Source organism: Alligator sinensis, unplaced genomic scaffold (genome assembly GCF_000455745.1).
Source record: "Alligator sinensis unplaced genomic scaffold, ASM45574v1 scaffold78_1, whole genome shotgun sequence".
Lineage (NCBI taxonomy): Eukaryota > Metazoa > Chordata > Crocodylia > Alligatoridae > Alligator > Alligator sinensis.
Genome location: NW_005842171.1, coordinates 407,445 through 423,331, shown reverse-complemented (window position 1 = coordinate 423,331; position 15,887 = coordinate 407,445). Strand labels below are relative to the sequence as shown.

Sequence of the window (15,887 nt, the reverse complement as noted above, 5' to 3'; positions counted from 1 at the left end):
GTTTCCCCATACCCCCAGCGGGGTGGGGGAAGATCACTGCAGCAGTGATACTCCAGCCCTGGGGTTGTGTGGGGCAGCCCTGAGGCTAGAAGCCCCTCAACAGGGAGTTTGCTGGTGCAGGGCTTGCTCCCCCTGCACCAGCAATAAGGCACAATGGGATCTAATGCACAATCCCATAATTGCACCTCTTATCATGGACGTGTGGTATGGCAGGAGGCACAATTATGTGAATCACACATTAGACTGCATTGCGCCTTTAGCTTGATGTGTAGAAGGGGCCTTTATGTTTGCTGCAGCCTAACCAAAAGACCTAATTACTGAGTCTAGCAGACAACTCTGACAGAAAGTACTATAAACAACATGGGGAGGACCCCATATCAATACTCACTCTCAAACTGAAAATCATTATCAAATTCTTTCTATACCAGCTTCAGGAAAAGCTGCTTGCATTAATCCCACTCTCTCACCTCAAGAATATTTTATATGTTCTCAAAGATTTACAAATAAGGTAACCCTGGAAGACCCACCACATCCACCTGTGGTATTCTTACTGAAAAGCTATTGGGATTCACAGAAACCATCCTGAAGCCACTTAAGTTGCAGCAAGATAAGACCGAGGGGGAATTGAATAGCAGCCTTCAACTCCATGCAGGCGGGTTGCAAAGGGGATGGAGCTGGACTGTTCTCAGTGGAGGCAGACAACAGAACAAGGAGCAATGGGCTCAAGATGCAGCAAGGGAAGTTGAGGTTGGATATTAGGAAAAACTCTCTCACTAGGAGGGTGGTGAAGCACTGGAACAGGCTACCTAGAGAGGTTGTGGGGTCTCCATCCTTAGAGGTTTTTAAGGCCTGGCTTGACAAAGCCCTGGATGGGATGATCTAGTTGGGGATGGTCCCGCTTTTAGCAGGGGGTTGGACTAGATGACCTCCTGAAGTCCCTTCCAACCCTAATTTTCTATGATTCTATGACTTGTAAGTTGTAAGAATAAGAAGTTTTCTATAAGACCCAACACTTCCTCAATAAGGTCTGGAGCATCAACCAGCTCCCCAGGAAGGCCATACTTGTAACCATCGATGTCAACATCCACACTAATATCCCATGCCATGGAGGCATACTTGCCTGCCTGAAATACCTAGACGAGCATGGACTACATTCTGAGTTGCAATTACAACATGTTGCACAAATCATCTACTTCATCCTCAGCCACAACAACGTACCTTTCAACAATCTCAATTTTCAACTTTCTCCAAACCATGGGCACAGTTATAGGTACAAAGATGGGCCCCCAAAATGACAACTTCTTTATAAGCCACCTGGAGGATGACATTTTACAAACTGTACCACCAAACTGGCATTATATAGGTAACTGTTGATCCTCCAGATCATGGTGTATATGGAATAGGTACAGCCAGGTGCCTGATGAATCCACCAGTGGCTGACAAGTCCAAGTTGACAGCAACACAGCTTGTTACAAGTTTCCAACATGTGAGTCACTTTATTTCATTTTAGCCAGGATAGATTGGGTTGGGGCATAGCTTTTTTGGCACAACTTTTCTAGGGTCTTCCTCCAGAAAGGCAAGCAGGCCACCCTTGAATAGAGCTGCTTGGATGTCTTGGTAGCTGCCTCAGGCTATTTATGCCCCTTACGGAGTCCTGAGACCATCACATCAACAGCTTTGATGTGTACACCTAGGCAAGAATATGGAGGAGTGGAGGTTGCCTTAGACCTACCATCCTCCCTTCAGACCATTGATACAAAGGCCAAACCAAATCCAGATGCTCAGTTTCTTGATGGTTGTAGCTTCTGCCCGAGAACAATGCATAAGAGCTGCTGCTGACTGCCTAACACCTCAGCAAGGGCATGTTTCTGTCAGGGTGAGGCCCCTTTACCTTACTTCAACCAAGGAGTATCCACAAGGCAGTGAGGGCTACAATTTTGAGACATCCTGTGGCACCCTCATTGGGCAATGTGAGTATCTCCCTGCTCCTTGGGCCAAGCCCCTGACTCGCCAGCCATGACTTGATGGAACTGTAACTGAAAGGAGGGGTTCTGTGGTGTTCCTCCCCTGGCCCAGAGATGGCAATACTCAGTGGCTCATCGCAGTTGCTCCTGGGGCTCCAGCTCCCCTACACCCCAACCACTTGCCAACCTTGAGGATCTTTGTGCCACCATCTCAGGGGCCAGAAGCCAGGAGTGGAGAGCAGGGAGCTGGGCACATGTGCATCCCCACACACACGTGCCCCCTTACCTGACCGGCGGTGGCAGTGGAGGAAGCAGTGGGGGCAGCAGCAGCTGATCCCTCTAAGGTAAGTGGAGCAGAGGGAGCTGGCACAGCTGAGCCAGATCTGGAGGGGAAGCCCCCCGGATCCCTTTTAGCTGAGCTGGCAGGGAGCCACATTCCCAAACCATGTGCGCGAACAGAGCATGCAAACAGGCGCGCCCTGTAAGGGTGTGCTGGTGTTTGCGCCAGTGTTCATGCAGGCAGACAAGCAGGAGGGGCCAGGAGGAAGTCTTTGGCAAGGAAAAGGCGAAGGCAACACACCAAAAAAAAAGAAATGGTATCGATGCAGAGTGCTGCTAGGGCCCCTGGCCAGGGGGCACTGCCTACCCGGGGCTTCTCTGAGGCCTCCACCCAGATGGAGCCCATGGGGGAGCTGACGTCACCCTGCCCTCTGGCCTGTGGGGGATGCCCAGCAGGGCCGGGGGGGGCAGGGAATGGGAGCCCCCACACCTGTCCTGCAGGTGTCCATCTTAGGGCCTTGGAGGGGCAGGTAAGGGAGCTCCAGGAGAAGGTTAGCAGTCTGAGGGGGGATCAGAGAAGCAGAGGATGAAATTGACAGGTATTTCCTTTCCCTGCAGGGCCATGCACCAAAGAGAGAAGCACCCCAGGAGGTGCCCTCCACAGCAAAATGGCAGAAGGTTCCCCCCGCAGAGCCAGGGCTGCTCGCAGCAGTGCAGTACCAGTTCCCCAGTCCAGCTGGGGAACAGGTATGAGGCCCTGGTGACATTGGAGGAAGAGGAAGGAGAGGAGGAAACCTCTGGAGAGGAGGCCAGTCCATGCACAGAACAGACTGAAGGAGGCAAGCTGACCCAGAGGAAGAGACACCGAGTGCTCATCATAGGTGACGCCATCCTGAGAGGTACAGAAGGTCCCATCTGTCGCCAGGATCCCTTGACACGTGAGGTCTCCTGTCTACCTGGAGCGAGGATTCAGGATGTGACGGAGATGATCCCGGACATTATCTGGCCCACTGATAACTACCCCATGGTCCTAATCCATGTGGGCACTAATGATGTGGCCAGGAGCAGCCCAGATTGCCTGATGATGGACTACCAAGCTCAGTGAGGCAAGCTGGAGACAGGGGCACAGGTGGTCTCATCTGTCCTTCCAGTGAGTGGCCGTGGACGACGCCATGGGACCTGCATCAGAGCGGTCAACTTGGGGCTTTGGAAATGGTGTCTCAAGGCAGGCTTTGGCTTTTTGGACCATCCCCATGCCATAGGACAAGAGACATGCTCGGGTGGGATGGGCTTCACCTCTCCCCCAAAGGTAAGCATGTGTTCTCTTTCAGGTTGGCTGATCTCCTCCATCAGGCTTTAAACTAGTCTTGTCAGGGGAAAGGGAGGATGCGGATGGAGGGAGCCACAGAACACCGAACCAAGAGTCACCCACAAGAACAGCCCAGCCAAGACAGGTGATGAGCACAAGAAATACCCAGGTAAGAGACAGGGGCCCAGATAGTCCTGGGGTTATGGGGGGGCGATGCATGCACCTTCAGCAGGCCTTAAATGCCTCTACACTATTGCTCATAGTATGGGGAACAAGCAGGAGGAACTTGCCCTCCTGCTAGCTAACACAAACCCAGACATAGTGGGGCTCACTGAAACTTGGTGGGATCTAATGCATGACTGGGCAGTGAACAACAAGGGCTATAGGCTGTACAGGAGAGATAGGAGAGGAAGGAAAGGTGGGGGTGTGGCGCTCTATGTCAAGGATGAATACACATCCTCAACAAGTAGCACAAGGTCAGAGGAGGGGCACACTGAAGTGCTCTGGGTCAGAATGCAAGGGGGTTGGGGGGAAAGGGACTTAACAGTGGGTGTCTACTACAGGCCACCCAGCCAGGGAGAAGAACTCTCAGGTCAGCTTGCAGAGGCAGTTAAGTCAAAGGACGTGGTCATCATGGGTGACCTAAACTATCCGGACATCTGCTGGGAAGAGCAGTCAGCCAGGTCTGACCGCTCACATAGGTTCCTAGCTGAGTTACAGGACCTCCATCTAACCCAGGAGGTGCACAGTCCCACCAGGGGAAATGCATTGTTGGACCTGGTCCTGGCCACAGGCAATGACCTGGTGAAGGGACTGCAGGTGCTCAACCACCTGGGTGATAACGATCATCGCCTACTGGAATTCACTACCTAGCGCAGTGTGTTAAAGGCCTGCAACAAGGCAGCAGCCCTGGACTTTAGGAGGGTGGATTTCAATGAGGTAAGGAGACTAGTCAGGGAGGCTCTGAGGTCCTGGAGGGGAGAGGAGTTGGGAGCCCAAGAAGAGTGGTCATTCCTTAATGAGACAATCCTCCAAGTCCAAAGGGTGACACTCCCAACACAGATCAGAGGGGCAAGAGTGCTCAAAAGCCCCCATGGCTCACCAAAAGCATCCAGGAATGTCTCAAAGCTAAAAAGGAAGCATACACCCAATCGAAGGGAGGGGCCATCAGCAGGGAGGATTATACCTCCTTTGCTCGAGATTGTAGTCAGGCTGTTAGGAAGGCTAAGGCGGAGATGGAACTGGGACTAGCAACCCGGACCAAGGATAACAAGAAGTCCTTTTTTAAATACATAGGGGGTAAAAAGAAGGTACCGGGTAACGTGGGGCCTCTGCAAGACACGTTAGGAAATCTGGTGGTCACACCAGATGACACCCCCCATTCTCATTAAAAAATTAGACGACTGTGGTGTCAATGCCTACACAGTCAGATGGGTCGCAAATTGGCTGAAGGTCCACACCCAGAGACTGGTGGTGGATGGGTCATCTTCAACCTGGAGAGATGTGGGCAGTGGGGTTCCCCAGGGCTCGGTCCTCAGGCCCACACTGTTCAACATCTTCATCAGCGACTTGGAAGAAGGGGTGAAAAGCACCTTGTTCAAATTCGTGGATGACATTAAGATGTGGGGAGAAGTGGGCATGCTAGAGGAGAGGGACAGGCTGCAATTAGATCTGGACAGGTTACAGGGGTGGGCGGATGAGAACAGGATGGGTTTCAATACTGACAAATGTAAGGTATTGCACCTGGGGAGAAAGAACCAGCAGCATACCTACAGGCTGGGGAACTCCCTTCTCGTCAGTGCAGAGGCAGAAAAGGAGTCATTACTGACTCCAAGATGAACATGGGCCAACAATGTGAGGACGCAGTCAGAAAGGCTAACTGCACCTTGTCATGCATCCACAGATGCATCACGAGCAGGTCCAAGGAGGTGATCCTCCCCCTCTATGTGACACTGGTCAGGCCACAGTTGGAGTACTGCATCCAGTTCCGGGTGCTGCACTTCAGGAGGGATGTGGACAACATGGAGAGGGTCCAGAGGAGGGTCACTCACATGATGAGGGGGCAGCAAGGCAGGCCCTATGAGGGGAGGCTAAGGGACCTGAACCTGCTCAGCCTCCACAAGAGAAGGCTGATAAGGGGTCTGGTGGCCATCTATAAACTGTCCAAGGGGGACCAGCAGGCAATGGGAGAGTCCCTGTTCCCCCAAACACTACCAGGAGCAACAAGGAATAATGGACATAAGTTGACAGAGAGTAGATTCAGGCTAGATACCAGGAGGCACTACTTCACAGTCAGGGCAGCTAGGATCTGGAAACAACTTCCAAGGGAAGTGGTGCTCGCTCCTACCCTGGGGGTCCTCAAAAGGAGGCTAGATAGACACCTAGCCAGGGTCATTTGACCACAGCATTCTTTCCTGCCCATGGCAGGGTGTCAGACTTAATGATCTGCTCAGGTCCCTTCTGACCCTACTAACTATGAAACCACCCCTACTCCTGGCTTCGACTCCTCAAATGCCCCTGATGGGTCTCCACCTCATCAGCATCTGCTGGGAGTGCAGGCTTGGAGTTTCAGCCTGCCCTTCCCTCTTACTCCTTGGCTTGGCTCTGTCCCCATGCTGCACCTGGGTCTGTGGTGCCTCCCACAGGCTTGGAGGGGGCTATGCTCATTATATGCCCTGCAGTGTTGGCTGGCCATGGGCCTCCACCCCAGAGGCTAAGGGTTGGGAAGCCTTGGTTGGCTTCGTGCTCTTGCCATCACTCGTTCGCGGTGGGGCAGAGTTGTGGGAGTAGTCTTGACCTGGCATCCCGCCTCCTGTCTTCCCACCCACACCCAGCTTCCACCAGGGTTTTTAAATCTCCCGTGGTGGCAGTCACAGCTGATATCATCAGTTGGCCACAGCCCAGCTTGATTGACAGCTGCTTGAAGAGCTGGCACAGCGCCGGCTCATGCTGCTCCTTCCCTGTCCCGGCCTGCCTCCTGGGTAAGTTTTCTGTGGTGCTGGGGTCCCTGGGCCCTCCTCTGGGAGCATCAGGGTCTGTCCCCGGCAGTTCCAGCCCCTGAGAGCAGCCCCCACCACCACACATCCTATACTCACCTTACTCAGGAGGTTGCAATATTGTGGTATTTTATGGGAGCTACACTACCACAATTAGTTCCACCACGTTGCCACCAGGCCCTCTAGTTGGATGCAGTTTATGGTCATACCCAGGACCCACTGGCACTATACCTGCATTATATAGATGATATTTTCATCACCTAGTTTGAACACTTAGAATTGCTTACAGACTTCTATACCACAGGTTCCACATCTACCACTCTTCAATCAAATTCTTGTTGGAATATTCCTGCAATTACATCAACTTTCTAGACACCATGATCCACATCCAGGATGGCACCCTGTTTAACAGGGCCTTTGCTCCATTACTGAGAAGGGGAAAAAAACCCCAGGGCCTGCTGGCCAACCAAGCCCCTAGGGACAGATTTGATGATGGAAGTGACCATCCATCACTTCCATCAAAGTAAACACTCACCACAAAACCAATGTTGAGGCAGAATCAGGGATGGGAGGATTGCACAAAAGCACTGCAGGACCCAGAAGCAGTGAGCCACCCTGAGGCTGAGCTAGAAAGCTGAATCAGGAAACACCTGTGACAGCTGAGGGAGGTAGGTGACCAGCAGGGGGCAGGGCTGAGGAGATATATACACATTGGCCCTGAGCCAGAGATGGGCAGTATGGCACTGGAGGCTGAAGGGGAAGGAGCCCTGCATCAGACTACTTGCAGAGGAAAGCCTGAGAGACATCTTGCTGTCCTGGAAAGAGGCCACTAAGGAGCTGATGGCTAGCAGAGAATGAGACTGAGTATGGATAGGGAATTTCAGACAGCCAGTATGCTGGAGAATTTCAGACAGCCAGTATGCTGGAGAATTAAGTTATGATGTTTTGGTTTGCATTTTTCCTGGTGGTTTGTGGAAGGAACTAAGGGGTGGTTTGGAGGTCCTTTTATAGGGACCCATGATCCCAAGGGGCACGTGATCACCTACAGCCCTGCCAGGGGTTAGGCTCAAGGCAGAGTTTGGGGCCAGAGGCCTCAGAGCAGGGCAGAGTTTGGAGCCAGAGGGTCCAGGGCAGAGTTGAGACAGAAGCTTGGACTCTAGACTTCCAGGTCTGGCACCATGGGCCTAGGAATCAGGAACCAGCAAGAGAAAAAGGGGGCCGAGGCTGGGAAGGCTCCAGCCCTGACAAGGATATAAAGGCCTTAACAGCTGGCAGACTTTGTGGGTGCAGCAGGGCCTAGTAGCCAGGCCTGCAGTAGTTTCCGCCCCCATGCCTCAAGGCAGACACGGTTGCACAAGCACCCATGACATGAGTTTTGCCTGTCAGCAGCTAGAGATGCAGGGCCCCAGAACCCAGAAGCCCCTACAACTATCTCCTTGACAGGCTGGCAGGCTTCGTGGCCTCAGCAGGGGCTATCACACCTGCAGTTTTCACCCTGCTGTGCCTTAACACACACAGTGTCACCCATGTCACGAGTTTTGCTTGTCTGCAGCTTGAGGTACAGTTTCCCCCAAACCTCTACAACTATCTCCTTGAAACTTGGCAGGCTTTCTGGCCTCCACAGGGGCTAGCAGGCCTGAAGTTTTGACCCCACTGTGGGTTAACACATACACGTAACATGAGTTTTGTTTTCAAGAATTTGGGGTGCAGTTTCCCATAAATGGCTATACCTATCTCCTTGAAACTTGGCAGGCCTCATGCCCTCAGAAAGAGCTACCATTTCTGCAAGTTTCATCCAAATCAAAGCAGAAATGACAAGGTTATAGGCTGTTTTGTTCTTCCCCATTATAGCCTATGGGCAAAACATTGAAACAGCGTTGAAACGGCGAAATGTTTCGACTTGCCTCATTTTGTTTCGAGGCTGTTTTGACTATATCTATTCCATTTTGATTTTGCTGTTTCAACCTCGAAACAGGTCAAAACAGTGTTGAAACAAAACTGGCTGCGAAATTTCGCACAGCCCTAGCTTCTATTGCTGCCAGCAGCGGCAACTGTTTTCCTGCCCTTTGCAAAGCGCTGGAGCCAGGCAGGCAACGCCAATCCCCTTCCCCTCCCCCTCCCGCCCACGGGAGGCGGGGGAGGGCTAGGCTCAGCCACATTGCAAAGAACAAGCAGGGGGAAGCCCCCACAGGTGCACAACCAACCTACCCACACCAAACACACACACCATTACAGACCCCACCCCACTCCATACCCACACACACACCCAACACTGTCCCACACACCCCACTATACATATCCCACACATACATCCACACCCTGACCCCCACCATACCCACCCCACATACACACACAGACATCCCACACCTCAACCACACACATACCCCACACTCCTACACACACCCCACACACATACCCACATCCCACACACACACACCTACACCTCCCCACACATGCACCCACACTCCCTCACACACCCTACCCCCTCATCATACCCACACACACATTCAACAGTCCCACACACCCCACACACATCCACGTGATAACCCAAACATACCCCACGCATATACCCACACACACACACACACACCCAGCAGTCCCACACAGCCCACACCTCAACCACACCCACACACATCCCACACGTACACCCACCCCCACACCCTTCCTATGCCCCCATACACCACACTTGCACCATACCCACACCCCACACATCCCCCCAACCACATACTTCCCCAGCCATACACCCCCTGCCCCTCCACACACAATATAAAAGCAAACTGTCCCCAGCCTCAAAAGGAGTATTTCCTGGGCAAGGGGAGAGACTTCCAGTGGCAAGGGTCAGAGGTTAGGGGGCAGGACTTCCAGTCACATGATGGTGACCAGGGGGCGAGGCACCTGCCAAGGGGCAGGGCTACCCTTGCGGCCCTCGATGCCTCACTAAAACTCATTAAGCAGCCCTCCACCCAAAATACTTGCCCGCCCCGGCCTATACTCAAAAAAGATCAAATCTTGAGATAAATATTTCTAGCTCCCCCTTGCTCCTTCTCCTGCTCCTGGCTTTCAAACAACCCCCTAACCTCAGCCAGCTCATTATCAGAAGCAAACTCCCCACTGATCAACAGCTACCAAACAGAACAAAAACCTGCTTTAGCAATCAGTGTAGAACCTTTCAATTCATCTCCACTGACACAACAATCAGCACCCCCTACAACAAAACCATCAGAAAGTACAGATACGCAAGTCTATCCCAGAGTATGGTACATCTCAGCCAAAGCACCAGTGCCCTCATGGAAACGATGGGTTAAAATTAGACAAAAACAAAGTACCAAAATAACCAGAACCTGTTAAACTGGTTTAATGCTACTTAAAATGGTTCAAAAGTATACCTGGAAAATCAAGTACTATTTTGAACCTGTTCACTGTGAACCAGTTCAGTGCTATGTGTGGACACTAAGCCAGGGGGCTTAGTGGGGCTGTGCCGCACTGCTTTATCCTCATGCCCCTTCTGCCCCCACTGCTGCAACTGACTGCTCAGTTATGTAGTCAGAACTCTACTGTCATCTTTTTTTTTTTTTTTGCTTTTTTATCTCACTTGCCCACTGTAAAGCATGCTGGGCTAGGTGCTCACTCCCATCCTGTAGAGGGTGCCACAGCACTTCACACAATGGTGAACCAGTTCCCAATAACATGAAAGCTTCAGGAGCAAAACCAGTTGTTGCTTTATTTAATCTGAATTAATAATTTAGAAGATTCTGATCTTTATAGCTTAATATTTAGGTCTCTCCATTTCTTTTCTTCTTCTTAAGGCTTGTCTATATAACATAGTATTTCTCAACCCAATAGTGGGTCTCAAGAATATTTGAAAGGGTCGTAAGTCACAGAAAAACATGAGAAAGTATGGGTTTCCCCTTGCAGGCTGACAGCATTCCAGCCTGCAAGGAGCTGTTTGGGCCAATTAGAGACAGCAGGCACACGTGCATCTGTGCACACATACGTACATAGCCAGCATGCAACTAGGCAGGGTAGTGGGGGCAGCTCCAGCAGCTGGATGCAGGTAAGTGTGTGGGGAGTGGGGGTTGGAGGGCCAAGGCTTGAGAACTGTCCGGGAAGGGGGTGCATGTGTGAAGGGGATGTGTGGGGAGGGAGGGGTTGCCTGCCAGAACTAGGGGAGGGTGTTCAGGTGCAGAGGCTGCAACAAGGCAGGGGGGAGGCACCTGCCCCACCAGTGGGGGAAGGGGTGGAGGGGGGTTCTTCAGGGGCAGTGGGGAGCTCCATGGCAGGGCCAGTAGCACCAGGGCTGGTGCCCATACTCGCAGGGGCAGGGCGGCAGGGAGACGCTACTCAGTGGGCAGGTGGGGCTCTGACCAAGCTGCCTGGTGCAGCATGGGAGCCCCAGCCCAGGGCAGGGAGAGTGCCACAGGTCTGTTCTCCTTCCTCCAGCCTGTGCCGTGGCTGGATTTGCTCTGCTGCCACTTGCATAAGCCGGAGCTGTTGCAGCCACCATGCTCTGGCCCAAGCAGGACAGGGGCAGCTGGGGGTCCCCTCCAGCAGAGCTGGTGGAGGCAGGGGGCTGCTAGTTGGGAGTAAGGGGCAACAATATGGCCCATGGGGGTGAGGGACTGTGGGTCAGGAGTGAGGGCACTGGCAGGGCCAGGAGCCTGTGGGGTAGGAGTTAGGGACACTGGCAGGGCCAGGGGGCTGTGAGTCAGGAGTGAGGGACAGTGGCAGGGCCAGGGTGCTGTGGGTCAGGAGTGAGGGGCATCAGCCAGGCCAGGGACCTATGGATCAGAAGTGAGAGGTACCAGCAGAGCCAGGGGCTGTGGGTCAGGATGTTTACAAATGGGTCCTGGTACAAAAAAGGTTGAGAACCACTGATATAACAGACCTCCTGCCATTACAGCTAGATGGCAGAACACAGCAATGGGGCACAACATACATCAATTGAAGAGCCTTTTCTACCAGTTTTATTGTACCTCTTTCTCCAAATCAAATAAGTAAAGCTGACAGAAGACCTTTTCTGTTGACATTCATGAGTACACACTAAGGGTTTTGCTAAGGTGGCCAGGGAGTGTAATCCTTTCACACCTCTTGATGACGTAGCTATGCTAGCAAAACTTTCTAGTATAGACCTGGCCTAAGATCAGATTTTCCTTGTTCTTTACAATTATTCAAAACAAACTTACCACTAGTATACCAAGTGGGAGGTGCATTCTGCCTATACAGGGAGGAAACTGATGAAACTGCATACAATAAACAAGAAAATCATTAGAAGAACTAAAATTAAAATGAATATTTTCACATTGTACATACTGGCTAAATCTCAACTCCTATCTTAGTTTTAAGGCATAAGTTCCATGGAAAATTTGATCAGCTGCAGCATGATAGTTTGGGCCACTCCTGAATCAGGCATAATGACATGATAGATGCTCTCTATGGCACTGGTTTTCAACCTTTTTCCATTTGTGGACATCTAATTTTTTTGAATGGAGGTGTGGACCCTTTTGTATTGTAAGTGTGGGTATTCACATACTTTTGACTGATCATAGTCATCTTTTGTGGACCACTTAGACATAATCTGTGGACCCCCAGGGGTCTGCAGACCACCGGTTGAAAACCACTGCTTTAAGGTGTTTATGCTCACCATTTGAAGCAAAGGACATTTTCTCCATTGCTGCCAACATCAGATTCCTACTGAGTATTTATTAGGGCAGTTGCACCAGCATTGTGGGTAATGGAAGTTCAATGTCTTCCTCTGAATCAGGCAGAGCAGGGACTTAAACATGGGTCCTCTACACCCCAAGTGATTGTAACACAGAGACCAACTTTGTATGTTTTTAGTGGTTATACCAACCTCTCCTGTTTCTGCTGTTGGACTTGTTTCACTTTGTGTAAATTATTTTAATATCCATTTGACCAGAGAGACTAACACACTATACCTCTTTGGTTTGGGCAGCCACTGGGAGATCCTACTGTTTCCTGAAATGTTTCAGTTTTGACAAATTAACATTTTCTCATTAAAAATGTTTAATTGGAAAATTCCTAACCAGACCCAGAATTGCTCAATTTTTTTATGTAATGTTCAATTTGCTAGAATTGTCTTGGCATTTTGTTAAAATATGGGTGTAAACACAAATGAAACTATTTCCATCTGTTTCATTAATTCTATTGCCTAATTTTTTTTCCTCTGACAAACATTATGTAATTCAGAAAAGTGAGCTTATAACTTACATTGGTGAGTGACTGGGGCAGACCTTGCTGTGAATGAAATAAAAAAGTATTATAGCATATGACTGAATGACCAAAGAACCACCACTACCAAAACCTATTCTCCCCAATTTCTTGCAAATATCTGCTGCTTTCTAGATATTTAGAAAATACAGGCAGCATTTACCCCTGCCCTCCAGTCTTGGAGAACTATAGATTTAGCACAGCCAAGGAAATGTCATATTGTATTTGAGCAGTCTTTTTAAGCCAAGAGCGGTATACACTACACAGTTTAAGCTAGTTCAGGTACTGGAAGTTCAGTTGCACTAGTGTGATGCTTTGGCTGGCTAATTGACCCTACTAGCATTGTTAACATGCAGAGATGCAGTGAACTTATTGAGCGCCCAGGGTAGGGAGAGGTAGGAGTGCGGAGGATTGCAAACTTACCAGTATTTAAAATAAAAGCCAAGAATTTAATGTATTCCTATGACTCCAGAAGTGGCAGCTTTATACAAACAATAAATATTGCAAGACTTGTGATCTAATCACTAGAGTTGGCAATATTATTGTGTATATGTTACAAATAGAGGTGCACCAGTATATCAGTCACATATCAGATCAGCACAGATAAAAGGAAAATTAACATTATCGGCAATCAACTGTCTTTGGCCAATAATGTCACCAATAAATGCTGTGTGCATGTGCACAGCTGCAGCATGCATGTGGCCAGAAGGCAGCCAGGCAGCTTGGAGAGCAGTGTCCAGCTGGTAAGTCAGTGGAGGAAAGGGAGTGTGGGGGAGGGAAGGGGTATTGGGGGGGTAGATTGAGGCCCCTAAAGAGAGGGAGGGAGTGGGGCAGGGGCGGAGGCTGCCCAGCCAAAGCAGTGAATGTGACCCCGGAAGTGGGACGGAGCCGCAGGCGGGTAATGCAGGGGGTGCAGGGGGGCAGTGGGCAGGATGCCCACTGTAAGCTCACAGCCAGGGGGTACAGGGAGGCTGGGCCAGGGCTGGGCTCTGAGGCACTGGGACAGGTGACGCTGGGTGGGCTATAGCCACCCCTCCCAGTGCCGCTACCACCTGCCCACCCTAAGTGCAGCCCAGGCCCAGCCCCCACCCCTCATCAGGAAGAGACTGGTGCAGCCTCTGGCCTGAAGCTCACAGCCTGCCCTTGCCCTGCAGACAAAATCCCAGGGGCACATGCCTCCCTTGGGGGTGCACACAGCAGCAGGGAGCCACCCCCACTTCCCACCTTCCCAGAAGAGCCACCTGTGGTTCCATCCTGCTTCTGGGGTCTTGTTCATTGCCCTGGCTGGGCAGCCCCTGCCCCTGCCCCACTTTCTCCCTCAGCATGGGGGCCTCAATCTGCCCCCCTCCATGCCCCCTCCCTCCCCACCAACCCTTCCCCCCTCACAGACTTAGCAGCAGGAGGCTGCTCTCCAAGCTGCCAGGCTATGTTCCTATAAATTGGCTATCAGATTGGTATCAGCCAATATGGCTGGTTCATAATCAGCCATTGGTATCAGCCAAGAACAACTTTATCAGTGTGCCCCTAGTCACAAATGCATACCTTATTTCTTAACTGTACTGCAACAATGCCAAAAGTTACTAGTGGGTTTCAGACATTGGTATGATAGGTGTTAAGGCATGAACTCAATCAAAATTGAGATTAATAACAACTTAATAACAAATATTTGTAAGATGCCTGAGCCACCTCCCCAAAGACCTCTACACCAATCCTTTAGCACTGGGGTTCTGTTTGAAGGATTCCCAAGGAGAATGTGGAGCCAACTCACAGAAATTCTCATTTTATCCTAGTAAACTGTGTAGCTAGAAGTCGAGTGATATGCATCTACTTGCTTCCTGCATATTTTCAGTCTCCTCTACTTCTCCCTTGTAGACTCAAAACCTAGGAAGCAACTTGTGTGGAGGATAGAGGCGGCAAGGGGTTCTAATTGAAAAGGCAGTTGACATCTCCTGACTCCTACGTACAAAGAAGGAATCTGCGTAACAAATTTCCTCTGTATAGTTATCTGAGAATCAGTTATTCAAGGCAACAAGCAATTCATCTTAATTACTTATATTAAGTACCTATATTCTATAATGATGGATACGTTATAATTTTTGAAGACCGATGGAGTTGAGTATTCAATGAAAAAATTATTTACAGTTATTCAGTTTGAAAATGTTCATAAAATATTAACACACATGATTTATTCAATTGGAATATTACTCACATTTTTAAGTGAATTGTGTGTCAAATAATTGATTCAAAAATATTATTCAATGACCTCTAATAATCAAAAATGTTTGCTAAGATAAATATAATTAAATATAAACTTACCTTCAGCTGTTTCAAGAAATGGACGTGACAGGGTAAAAAAAGAAAATGACAATTTCACTCATACAGTTAAATAGTTGGATAATATGCTGGATAAATATGGATAAAAGTGTAACACATTGAATTAGATATTCTGAAAAAAAAAATTTTAATTCAGATTCATGTCATATTTTAAATTTCAAGCCCTTTTCTCTGATGAGCGACTGTAAAAAGATTGTATAAGGAACAAATTAAATGTAGATACTCACATGTGGGACCATAAATTTAGATTCAGTTTTGCACATGACAAAGTATTAATCTCTGGTAACTACTTTACCTCTATGTTAATTTCAAATAGATGCCAAGATCTCCTTATCAATGTTACTCTTTCAGTTTTCTTGGTATTTGATGAGATCCTTTACAGTTCTAGTACAACTGATGACTGTGCCTGAATCTGTAACCCATCTGTGTGCTTGGAAAGTAGCTCTGTAAAGAATGGCATGTCCTTGTATAACATCTGATGAAGTTAGCTCATGCTCATGAAAGCTTATGTATCTCTGATTCAGTTAGTTTATAAGGTGGACTTCAGACAGCGGCCACATACAGGCATTATGTTTCAACCAAGAGAATTGCCAGTCTCCCAGTAGAAACTACAAGCATACAAGTGTTCATTCAGTTTCTCCCAGAGGAAACATGCTTCTTGTAGGAGAAAGATCTTCCAGATCTTAGCCTGAAAGGTTTTCCTTGTGAGAAAAAGTCTCTTGCAAGAATGACTAGTTGTACACTCCCCTCCTGGTCTGGTCCAGTGAAGGAATAAGG

At 49.5% G+C, this 15,887-nt stretch overlaps 1 protein-coding gene across 2 annotated transcripts in view; it reads right to left on the bottom strand.

The window, feature by feature from the left end:
- LOC102387098 (inter-alpha-trypsin inhibitor heavy chain H3) overlaps nucleotides 1–15,887 on the bottom strand; it is a 141,205-nt gene that overhangs the window by 36,392 nt on the left and 88,926 nt on the right. For both annotated transcript variants that reach the window (XM_025206770.1, XM_014520940.2), the window contains exons 15-17: nucleotides 15,093–15,098; nucleotides 12,777–12,803; nucleotides 11,732–11,788 (exon numbers count right to left, since the gene is read on the bottom strand). In XM_025206770.1, the coding sequence (XP_025062555.1) occupies nucleotides 11,732–11,788; nucleotides 12,777–12,803; nucleotides 15,093–15,098 (90 nt within the window). The remainder of the gene's footprint in view (nucleotides 1–11,731; nucleotides 11,789–12,776; nucleotides 12,804–15,092; nucleotides 15,099–15,887) is intronic.